Below are 12668 nucleotides of genomic sequence, written 5' to 3'. Positions count from 1 at the left end.
AACAAATAGCTGATAGAGCTGGTGCTGTATACACTTGTCAAGCTCTTAACAACACACTTTTCTGTTCTTCATTAGGGCAACATGGATCAGGGGTATGCTATCTGCCATCTATAAGGGTCTGCATCAGAGAACAACTGCACAGCATCAACCCTGCTGCTCTTCCTCCTGGGACTATAAGAGACCTTCCCTGACCTTGGCTCCATCTCCCACTGAGCCCCACTCACTCTCAGAACTCGACTCAGTACAGTTGCCCAGGCTGCCAATACTGATCAACTGGCTGGCCCACAAGAGAAGACCTGTAGTCATCCTCTTCTAGTTGGCAGTACATGTAAGCGTGCCTCAGTACATGTAATGCATGCATGCAACATGGGTGAGGATGCCGTGGCACATGGGTGAGGATGCCGTGGCACATGGGAGCACAGTACTGTGAACACTAACCCTTGACTGTTTGTGGGTGGAAGAGTCTGTGGGGAAGGTCTTACAGAAGAGCTAATCTTTCAAGGAGTCATGAAAGATGGACTAGAGTTTGCCAGAGTAGCAGAGGCTTCCAGCTCTCCTTGTAGTATCAACTCTCCTCTTCCTCAGCTGCAATGGAACCTTCGATTAGTAGAACAATATCCGTGGCCATGGCCAGCAAATTCTGGCTAATGGAAAGAGAGCAGAAGTGATGTATATAGCGCCATGACTGTGGACTTGGAGAGAAAGAGCATGCCTTTCTGCCCTTGGTTGGAATGCAGAGGAGAAGGTGGTAACCACTTGGGACCATGCAGATGAAAGCAGCTCACGAGGATGGCAGCAACAAGTTGCGGGGCCTGGGCTCCTGCCCCTGGGGTGCTGCTCACCTAGCCCTAGACTGCTCCCAGTGTCTGGATTGTTACTGGAGAGAGAAACAAATTTCTATCTTGTTATAGACACTAAGGTTTGGGGTCTCTGTGATAGCACTGAGACACATGGGTGAAGTAAGGTGGTAGACAGACACATTTGGAGGTGGCGTTAGGATAGGTGGCCATTCCAAGAAAAGGCAAAAGGAAGAACATAGTTTGAGTCCTCTATGCTAGGCCCTGTGCTAGGTCATTTATATGGATCAACTCATTTCAACTCTCACAGTCAGCTTATGACTGATTCCATTCACTTTATGGGTGAGAAAACATATTCAAATGGGGCAGGTAACTTGGCCAAGGTCATGCCACAGTGAGTGTGAGACAGGGCTGGGAATCTAACTCCACGTCCGTGATCTTTTTGTCCTGCCACATCATGCAGAAACAAATGGCCATGAAAGAGCATTTGCAGAACAATAAGGAATTTGCCATGGATGGAAGTGAGGTAAGACTTTGGCAGGGGTGGCAATGAGGCTGGGGATGGGAGTCATGTGAATTTCTTCCAGCCCATTCTCTGATTCTGCTCACATGCACAGTATGCTAATGCCTGCAGCTCCAATCCCCTTGCTTTCAGTCCCCTGGCATAAATTCCTGATCAGTGCCATTCTAGCTCTTGTTCCAGGCATGCTTCATGCCGTGCTCCCCACGGACACATCAGATGTCAGACACGGTGGTAACTCTGCCTTAGTTATCTATCAGTCGCCTCTGATGAGGATCATTATGAGATGATCCCAGCTTCTCCAGAGAAGCTGAGGTCCTGAGTTGAGGCTCCAGGGAGGCTGATCACCTGACCCCCAATTGCAGAGCCCTCTCAATAATAGGAGCCAGGGATACTCCTCCCAGCATCTCACCCAGGGTCAGGGCACCCCGTCTCAACTCTTACTCAGCCCAGCCCCTGCAGCCATACCTTCACCAGATCCCAAAGCACCCACTAAGCTCTGACAGGCACAGCGGTCAAAAGGCAGCAGGCACTTCTTACAATCTGAGATTAAATGAGCAAATCTGAAGGGGACAGAATAGCTCTGGTTTTCATCCTGCATGGAAAAGGGATTTTTCCTGTCTCTAAAAGGCTTGGGATAACAAGCTTATAATGTCCTCTTTTGTCTTCTTTTGGAAAGAATGTAGTAGTTAGCCAATGCATAAATATCTGTAGAATACATTACACCAGTTTGGACACAATAATGGATACCAACTATAGCAGAGTACCCACATGGCAAAAATGGTTAAAGCCTCTGGGCTTTATACATGGTCCAATTATCCAAGTTATATCCAGCAATCCAAGTTCTCCCCAACCAGACTCGACCCACCATATCACTGAACATTTTGATACTGAGGTGTAGCCAAACAAAACATAGATAAAGGAAGGGTGACTCAAGCATACTATAGAGAACCTTTTCATTGAAATGTTTCTATTTTCTGTGCCTTCTTCTTTTTTAAAATATTTATTTATTGGGGCGCCTGGGTGGCTCAGTTGGTTGAGCTGCCAACTCTTGATTTCGGCTCAGGTCAAGGACTTGGGATCCTAGGGTCAAGCCCTGCATCAGGCTCCGTGGTCAGCATGGGGTCTGCCTCAGGATTCTTTCTCTCCCCCTACCCCTCTACCTGCTTGTTTGCTCTCTCTCCCTCTCTCAAACGAATAAATAGATCTTTTAAAAAAAGAGAGAGCACGTGGAGGGGAAGGAAAGAGGGAGAGTGAGAGAGAGAAGCTTAAGAAGACTCCCTGCTGAGTGGAACCTGCTGTGGGGCTTGATCCCCAGACCACGAGATCACCTCCCAAGCTGAAATCAAGTCAGATGTCTAACTGACTGAGCCACCCAGGTGCCCTTCCCCAATGGCTTCTTTATTTTTCATTGCATAGATCTTTTTACTCTTTTAACTCTCTTCTTTGAAATAAACAGAACCAACACTGGCAGTGAATTTCTCTATGGTATAAAATGTGTTGATCAACAGTTTATCTCCTTATTTAGTGGGATGACTTTTTAAGACTCAATTCAAATCTTACTTCTGCCATAAACCATTCCTGAATTGTCCTCAAATAACACTGAAATGTCTTCCTCTATGACTCCATGGTATTTTGGATACACACACCCATAACATTTATTTACTGACCCCTCTGATTCTGCATATTACAATATGAATTTCTGGAAGGTGAGAACTGTGACTTTTATATTCTCAATGTGTAGCACATAATAAATGCTTAGCAAACATGGGTTGAATACCTACATGCAAGGTTTAGGTACAAAACAGAAACTGATGTAATGGCTAGATTTAGCTTATTTCTGTGTGTATGCATGTGTGTGTGTGTGTGTACGCTGGGTCAGAATGTCTCCCCAACATCGATAGCGGAGAGAGAGTCAATTTAACAATTATAAAAAAGTCTCCTTGACAACAGTAAAAACAAACAGTGAAAACAAAATCACTATAAGTATAGAGTCTTTTCCAAACCTCTTGCTTCAATTTCCCGTATGCATATGTCTACCACCATGGGTCTCTGAGTATTGTGAGCCTTCACAAGTGTTGTGAGGTCACAACAGTACACCTTCTTAATCCTCTTGAGATCAGGTTGACAGTCGTTGGGAACGTGCTTGGAACACTGTTTGTGTACATTCAATCCACAGTCTGTAAACAAAGAAGCCACATTAGCCTTGCCCGGCCCTTTGGTCAAAGCCCAACACAAATGATAGGTTACCAAAAATAAAACTGAAAACACCCAAGGGTTTGCTGTATCTTTCTGGAACACCTATCCCATGTAGAGGTGATACTCTCCATGAGATCTATCTTTACTCAGAAAACTTAAATAATTCCATTTTTCTCAGCTTTTTCTGTTGCTGGACCATAATAATAGAAAAAATAATAGAACATTTCACTGAGATCGTTTTGGTAATCAGCTAGGTTACCTGTATGTTTTTTTCCCCTCTTTTCAGACTGGAAACTTTGGGTCCACATATTTGGGTACTTAGGACTTCTGCTAGGTTGTTTTCCTGAAGTCTTAGATTTTCCTTTTGTGGAAGACATGATAACTCTCTCTGTAGGAATCTTTAATCTTTGGTCTGAGGGACCCACGACCATTGGCATCTCCCTCCTATTTCCTGGAGAGTTGCCCATAGTTTCTAGTACCTTCCCTTTGTTGGGCAGTTTGGTTTGGCCATTTTTCTTTCTACTTGCCTTATTTTGACACCTGTGAGTGGAAATAATGTCTAACTAGACACCAGTGGGAGTACCTGAGAGTTTACAATTCAGAACAATGCCACATAACATGATGATTAGAGTAATTATATATAAAGCTCATATCAAGAATCAAAGCTAAAAAGGTACTTTTAAGTTCAATGAACCCATTAAAAACCTTCTTAGCAGTTGGTGTCCACTGACAGAATTTCTCTAATAATGACAAGACACAGTCTACAGTCTGGAAAATAAAAATTTAATGCTGAAGTTGTTCAAAGTTGATATATTACATACATATAATAATGAATATTGTCATCAGCTATTTAACAAAAAAGCACTTAAGCATCCATACCAAGGATTTGAGAAAATCTAAACTTTCATAAAATCATCAAAAAATTTTTTTGCAAAATCATTACATGGTTTTCATGTAATTTTTAGGCTGAGTTCTGTCCACCCTCCTTTCAAAGGAAAAACCAGTTCTAAATCATCTTGGTTTTATCAACATGAGAAATTCAACACAGCTCAAGTAAACTTCAACGGTATTTTGATAGATCTATTTGTATATGTAAATTTGGGCAAAGTGAACCAAATAGAACTGGTTTGTTTTCTTGTTTGGATTCTCTTTTATAAAATAGGGATGATATTAGCATCTACTGCTAGGATTATTATAAGGATCAACTGAATTAATCTGTGTAAACTCTGAAGTGCAGTGAACATTACCTGCTAAGAGTTAAATTAAAAAAAAAAAAGCAAATTTGTGAGAAAATATAAGGATACCTGGCCAGCTATTCTTGTTATTTCCTTAGTAAGTTTTATTAAGTTCTGATAAGTGTCATTGAAGACAAATTTTTAAAGTTGTGATAAAATATACCTAACATGAATTTCACCATTTTAACCATTTTGGGGTGTACAGTTCAAGAGGCATTAAGTACCTTCACGCTGTGTGCAACTGTCACCACCATCCATCTCCAGAACCATCAGCTTCCAAAACTGAAACTCTACTCGTTAAACAGTAACTCTCCAGACCCTCCTTCCCCTGGCAACCACATTCTACTTTCCATTTCTATGAATTTGATTACTGGAAAGTGAAAATCATATAAGTGGAGTCATTAGCATTTGCCCTTTTGTGACTGGCTTATTTTGCTTAGCAGGATGTCCTTAAGGTTCGTTAGTATTACAAGATATGACAGGATTTCCTTCCTTTTTAAGGCTGGATGATACCCCGTGGTATTGACATAGCACATTTTGTTTTATCTATTGATGGATACTTGGGTTGCTTCTACCTTTTGGCTACTGTGAATAGTGCTGTTATAAACACAGGTGGACAAATACCTGTTTGAGTGCCTGCTTTCAGTTCTTTTGGATAGAGACTCAGAAGTGGAATTGCTGGATTATGTGATGATTCTATTTTTAATTTCCATATAAACTCCATTTTAAGATCTAAAGCAGCAGCATTTTTTGTTAGAGTTGAATAATGACATTTTGTCAAAATTAATGTGTTTTACAATATATAAAAATATTCAGTATTTGCAAACTACTATAACTCCGTATGCTATAAATAAAGTCTAGTTCATTTTAAAAAATACTTAAAATATGGAAAACAATGATCAGGTTTTGATTTTCCTGCTGCTCAGAGGAAATTGTGAGGCCAAACAGTGGCCACTAGAGAATATTAACATTATAACCTCAGAATATGTTTAATTAAAAAAAAAACAAACAGAAAAAACAAACCCTTTTTATCCCAGAGAAGGTTGCTATTCACAGCTAATCCAAATTCTAGAGTTTTGTTCTCATAATATTGTCTTTGGACCAATTTGCTGCTCAATTTGGTTAATATCCGCAATGATATTTCTGGTAGGTATATCTGGACAGCCTGAATTAATTACCACTGGGTGATTCAGATGGTCTACCATTTTAATCAGTGGTTGAGCTGTGAGGTGCTTTGTAACTCCCAGGTGAGTAAGTCTTTTGTGTTCATTGGGGTATCTGGAACATTCCTAGAGAGGCTGTCTCTGAGCCTGTTTGCTGCTTGTCTCATCTGTAATGGGGGCAGGTAGCGGTAAACCACATACACAACCAATACTTGAACCTCCAGGTACCACTACCGGTTGTATCTACACAGTAGAAGCTAAGGTGGCTTCTTCTGAGCAGAGAAAGGATTTAAGGTCTCACAGTCCTTTGAACCCAAATGGGCAGTATGGTAAAATAGATTATCTTAACGTAGTATCATTAGCTTATTTTATTTTAAATGCTCTGTAAGAATTTTTTAAAAAAAATCATACCCTAGCAAGGAAGAAATCAATCATGGTGTTGGTGGAAACCCAATCAGTATAGCACAGGAGGCTATTCTTGCTCCTGGCCAGGACTGCTTGCCAGAAAAAGTGTGGTGAGATGAATTAGGAAGCCACACTAGTTACACACTAGTTTGGCAATTCTTTGCTCTTTTGTTAGCTGTATTTTAATAAGATGTGTTATGTGCCGTTAACACTGGGTGTGTGTGCCCAGTTCTAGGTGGAAAAACACCCAGGGTTTCAAAATGCTTTGAAAATATGTGATATCCAATCAAGGTCTTTAGTTGCACAGCTAATCTGATAGCAGAGAAATTCTGAGCATGGGTTCTGGAGCTGAATCAATTTTCCACCACTTACTATGTGGCCAAGAGCAATTAACAACTACCTTTAAGCCTCAATTTCTTCATCTGTTCAGTGGGGAGAATAATTGTATCTCTTTAAGGTCTGTTGGTGAGGCTAAATGGCATGATAAATAGAAAGTGCTCAACTCAATGCCTGGTGTGTGGCAAAGGTTCGCCAGTATTTCAGTTTTCATGTCTTGCCTTTTGTAATAAAGTAGGGATGGGAAAGAAATGTGGTTTTTCTATCTTTGCCATTCCATTGGAATTGATTTATTTTTCTTTTAAGGACTGCTGCCTATTTTGGGTGGCAGGAAGGTTCATAAGGAAATGTACTTCCTTGGATGTTTTTCTTTTCTTGCATAAACATGATATTCCCTTTTTGTTTCAGCAGACACCTAGAACAGTTCTCCATTAAGCACAGAGATGACTTGAACCTTCCAGAAAGCCAGACTTTTGAACTAATCTGGATCTGTTTCCCACCTCTGGAGAAATGATCTCCAGCTCAACATTATGTCACTTGATATAAATAGAAAAGGATGAAGAAAGTTCTGTGTCTACCTGAGCACCGAACCCCTTGGGCAATGAGCCCCCACATGAAGTTGGCACAGTATTCACACCAGTGTGGGCCTCGGAATGTGTGGACCTGTGATTCAAATAGAAGAAAAATGTCAGAAAATTCATTTATTTGAAGGAAGGTGGGATTGGACATGAAACACATAGATGACATCAAGAAACAAGGACTTCAGTGGGAGTGAGATCCCTCACTGGGCCTTTTTTTTTTTTTTTCCAGTGAGGTGGAGTTACAAACAGACCTGAGAAAACAGAGATATCCTTTGATCTCTGAAAATCCTCCACCGATCCACCATGCCTCAGGCCAGAATCAGAAAGGAATGTGGAGCAACAGTAAGATTATAGGGCCATGCCATCAGCTAAGGAATGAGACTCTCACCACCCCAAACAAAGCACTGTGTGGACAAACCCAAGATAGCCCAGGCCGGTCACCATAACCTGCGTTTAACTCAGCAAGTTCTGGAAGGCAGAACTCAATTACTGTATCCTTTTGACCAAAGTTGCTCCCTGTGTAGAAGATCCAGACAGGTATAAATAAGATATGATTATGGGAAAATTAGAAGGTTCCAAGGCTTTGAATCACTTCCAAAAAAGAACAAATGAAACCAAACCTAAAACCAAAAACCAGGCATTAAAAAAACGAGGGAGTTAGCTAAAATGAAAGCCACCAGTAAGGTCTATTGAATTTCCTTCCCCAGAGACAGGGTCTGGATTCAGCACACCAGGTGTGGCCTGTAGGTGTGGCCAATAGGTGTGTAACCAACAAGTCCCTTCTGATTGGCCCAGGTGCAAGTCTCACTGGTCGGTGTCCTAGCCAGCTAAATATTTTGAGTATTATGAAGTAAGGCTGGTTTTATCTCTAATTATTCAGATACAGGTCCTCTTGTGACAAGACCATGTATTAAGTCACGAATTAAAATAAAAGCAAAACTAAACAAAAATACATATCTCTAGCACCAGCGAGCTTCAAGACACAGACTAGGAGATTCCTTGAAAGTAAATGTGGCCATGTTAAGCCAAAAACCACCAAGGCAGTCTACTTGGAAACATACAAACCCATGTGTAAATGTTCTGAATTTTTACAAAATTGAAACATTATGAGCCATTGCTAAGGACTTTCAAAGTTTTAAGCCTCCATTAACAAATAAAAGAAATACAGACAATAATTATCTTTTTCACAGACTGGGAGGCCAGTATGCTACTTTTAAAAGATTTTTATTTTTTTAAAATTTAAATTCAATTAACATACAGTGTATTATTATTTGTTTCAGAGGTAGAGTTCAGTAATTCAGTATGTTACTTTTACTTAACACAAAAAAATAGGAGGATGACAACTACAGATGCAATTTGGGAAGATGCTCATCAGAGTTTTACTTAAAAAAAAGAATCAATTTGAGATCTTTATTTATGTATGCCACTAATTATATACATAAAGTGGCAAACAAAACAGACCTGGTTCCCTCCTTCTGGAACTTAAAGATTTGTAAAAGCAGAGAGAGTAAGCAAGTTAAAAAAAATCAAAAGAAACAACTTATAACCATGGTTTCTCTGCAGCAAAACTAAGTTTTGGTATTTTAGTTTGTCACATGCAAACTGTCCAGTATACTATTTCTGCTTTGAAAAAACAATGGAAAAAAAAAAAACCCTCTCAGAATTGTTTTTACTAAAATTGGCTAATTGTGCTGTAAGGAAATGGCACTAAGATATGACAAAGCCTTCTTGTAGGAATGCAGAGAATCTATCCCAGCGAGTGCTTGCACTTGCAGAGCCAAGATACCATGGTTCATTTAGAGGCCCCCTCAGATTAAACGTGGTCCTAGAAGAATCCCTCAGTAAGGGGTTCTATTGGCAGTTGAACACTTTCTAAATTTAGCAATCAAAGGTTTCTTTTTAAAAAAAAAAAAGATTTTATTTATTTATTCATGAGAGACACAGTGAGAGAGAGGGGGGGCGGCAGAGACACAGACAGAAGGAGAAGCAGGCTCCATGCAGGGAGCCCGATGTGGGACTTGATCCTAGGACTCCAGGATCATGCCCTGGGCCAAAGGCAGGCGCTAAACCACTGAGCCACCCAGGGATCCCCTCAAAGGTTTCTTAATATTGTTTTACTAGGAAGCCTCTAAAGGGATGGGGCTGGTTAATTATGGCAACAAAACTGACTATTAAGATACTGTTGAAATTGTAAGACCAATAAAATAAAATAAGATCATACAACTCTGAAAGAGAGGGAAACAATGTGTGGAAAGGGCTAAGAAAAAGTTGTTACTAGAGACACAAGAGTGGCCCTATGTTATCCACAGTTGTCAGAAAAGCTTCTCTTGGAAGGTGATCTCATGCTTCTTGAAGCAGGGGAAGAGCCAGTCTGGTAGGGGCAGAGTTAGAGAATATTCCAGGCAGAAGGAATCTATGGGGGCCCTGTAGAACCAAGAGCTTGGTGTGACTAAGGAATGGGAAATCCAGAGTGGCCAGAATGCTAGAGGGAGAGGAGAGAATCTGGCTGAGGTTGAAAGAAGGAAAGGGCCTTGAAGGTTTTATTAATGAGTATAGATTTTCTTTTAATCTAAGTCCAATAAGAAGCTCTTGAAGGACTTTAAGTAGGAAGATAATTTTTTTTTAAAGATGTTCTGACCACCATGTTGAAAATGGATGGGAGAGTATTCATAGTGACAGGGATTCAGGAACTGGATAGTAGTTTCCGGTTGAGAAATGATAGAGGCCAAAATCAGGCTGCTGGAGATGGAGATGGGAAGTGGATGGATTTGAGGCATATTTTTAAGACAGACTTCATTAGACTTTATAATAGAGTAAATATGATTCTCTGAGAGAAAAAGAATGAAGAATGACTTCTAGATTTTAGCGTTAGAAATCAGGTGGATGGGGATATCATTTGCTAAGATAAGGAAGACACTTTTGGGGGTAAATTCAAGGCTTCAGCTCTTGACAGTTTAAAGTTAAATGTGTTGAGAGCAGGAATTCACACATAATTTAATAGCTAGAGGAAGAGTGAGGGCTGGAGGCATATATCTGGCCACCCCTGACAAATATGGTACTTAAAATTGTGTAAATGGATAAAAATTCTTAGGGATAGAGAGTAGAAAATGAAGAAAATAGAGCTCAAACCAAGTCCTCTGTGCTCCAACACTAGGAAGCAAGAGAGTCAAATGCTTTGGAAGGAAAAAGGTGAAGAGTATTTTAGGGAAGCAGTAGTCAACCATGTTCAATTCTGGGAAGAGGGCCAAGATAAATGAGGACTGAACAGTGATTCAGACACATGAAGTTGTTACTAACCTTTGCAAGAGCAGTTTCTCTGGATTGGTGAGGGCAAAATTCATACTTTAGTGACATGAAGAATAAACGGGACGTATGGAAGTGGAGAAATGTGGAGGCAAATTTTTTAAGAAGTTTGCCTATGATGTCCAGCAGAGCAATGAAATGGCCTCAGGGAGATATGGAGTCAAGGGAGGATTTTTTTTTTTAATAAAAGATGGGAGACATTAGGGCATGTTCACTTGTGGATGGAATTGATGCAATATATATGAGAGACTGGAAATGAAGAAGAGAGGGAAGTGAAGGGGTGATGATCTTGAAAAGCTGAGAGATGCAGGGTTTAGGTCATATATGGAAGCAATATTCAAAAGGAGAAACAGTTGAGATCTTTCTAGAATTAGTAAAAGCACATCTTCAGATTCAGTAAAGCTAAATGAGACTGAAACATAATAAATTTAAAAATAACCTATATAGATTATATAGAAACTGTAGAATACTAAAGGGCAAGCAAAGTCTGAAAAAAACAAACAAACAAAAAACAAAACCCCAAACCAAAATCAAAACAAAACAAAACCCTAACAGGTTATTTTTGCAAAAGGACAGCAATTATGATGAAAACAGTTCTCTTCAGCAAAAAGAAGCTAGTAGGTTATGGAAAAACTTCTGCAAAGTGTTCAGAGAAAATTACTACAAACCTAACTTTTATACCCAGCTAATTACCACTCAAGAGTGAGGATGAAGGATGAAGTAAAGATATTTTCCAGACAAATGTCATGAGTATTCATTCATAGATCCTCATTCTGAGAAACAGAATAAAACATGTATGTCTGAGGGAAGCATACTGAACCTGTGGAAAAGAACAGGATTAAAGAAGCCATGGTGAACAAGAAATTGGCAATAAGGGTCGATCTAATCAAGCTCTGTCTGCATGAAATAATAACAAGGTGACTAATTTCAGGGGACTTAAAAACAAACTGAAAAAATGGCATGAAAGACTGGAGAGGCTTAAAAATGTTAAAGCATTCTATGGTTCTCATAATTTGGAGTATGTAAGTAAAGCTGCTAATTGAGGAAGATTTCAAGTTAATTACACATGTATTACAATTTTGAGTATATGCAGAAAGAGTAGGATGGAATGTATAAAATGCATAAGGGAAAAGAAATAAAGATTTTATGGTGCCAATAAAGAGCAAGAAGGAAGAACACAAAGCCATAAAAAAAGCACAATAAGTACAGGGGGAAAAAAGAAGAAAAGTCCTTATACATCTCTCTCTCTTTTTAAAATATTTTATTTATTTATTCATGAGAGACAGAGAGAGAGAGGCAAAGGGAGAAGCAGGATCCCTGCAGAGCAGGAAACCTGACATGGGAGTTGATCCCAGACCCCGAGATCATAACCTGAGCAGAAGGCAGACATTTAACTAAGTCACACAGGCGCCCCTCCTTATACATTTCTAATCATAATACATATCAATGGCTCTAATATCACATAAAAGACAGAAATTTTCAGATATTCAAAAAATCTTTGCAAGAAACACACTCAATACATAATATAATAGAAATGTTGAAAGTGAAGGAATAGAAAAAACATGTGTGGCAAATGCTAGCCCACAGAAACTCCAAATAAATATCCTGATAAAAAATATACTTCCTTTATTAGTGATAAAGATGGTATTTATATAATAATTAGAGATTTAATTTTACTGTAAAAGTATAATAATCCTAACCTGTTATGCACATGGTCTCAAAAAATATAAAGCAAAAATGGAAAGAATTATAAGGAGAGACTGACAAATCCATAATCATAATGATTTTTAACATCTGTTCACAGAAATTAATAGATCAAATAGATAAAGTTAATATACTGGCTGTAAAAGGGACCTCATACCCAACAATTCATAGAATATGTACTCTTTTAAAACAATGCATGAAATGTTTATGCAAACTGACTACTAACCAAGCCTCAACATATAGAAGGAATCAATATGATAGAGATGGACTGTTCAGACTACAATTCAATAAAATTAAAGACCAATAGTAGCCCAGCCAAACCCAAGTGTATTTGGAAACTTAAAATAATTCTAAAATTCAGCAAAGAGTATCTTAATAGAAATGACAAAATATTTGAAATTGAAAGACAAATAAAACACTCCTTA

The 12668-nt window shown here is 39.2% G+C and overlaps 1 protein-coding gene and 1 long non-coding RNA gene across 6 annotated transcripts in view; one reads left to right on the top strand and one right to left on the bottom strand.

The window, feature by feature from the left end:
- LOC121474914 overlaps positions 1–7330 on the top strand; it is a 38281-nt gene extending 30951 nt beyond the window's left edge. For 4 of the 5 annotated variants that reach the window (XR_005983573.1, XR_005983575.1, XR_005983574.1 and 1 more), the window contains exons 3-5: positions 76–1323; positions 5902–5998; positions 7064–7330. This is a non-coding gene — a long non-coding RNA (uncharacterized LOC121474914). The remainder of the gene's footprint in view (positions 1–75; positions 1324–5901; positions 5999–7063) is intronic. The other variant, XR_005983576.1, reaches the window with a different exon arrangement.
- Positions 1–12668, bottom strand: part of CHN2 (chimerin 2) — a 297062-nt gene that overhangs the window by 10817 nt on the left and 273577 nt on the right. The window contains exons 8-9 of the mRNA XM_041728083.1: positions 7234–7318; positions 3324–3497 (exon numbers count right to left, since the gene is read on the bottom strand). Coding sequence (XP_041584017.1) covers positions 3324–3497; positions 7234–7318 — 259 coding nt within the window. The remainder of the gene's footprint in view (positions 1–3323; positions 3498–7233; positions 7319–12668) is intronic.

This window comes from Vulpes lagopus, chromosome 13, assembly GCF_018345385.1.
Source record: "Vulpes lagopus strain Blue_001 chromosome 13, ASM1834538v1, whole genome shotgun sequence".
NCBI classification, from domain to species: Eukaryota; Metazoa; Chordata; class Mammalia; order Carnivora; family Canidae; genus Vulpes; species Vulpes lagopus.
The sequence above is the reverse complement of the archived record's forward strand: the minus strand, read 5'-3'. Positions and strand labels throughout refer to the sequence as shown.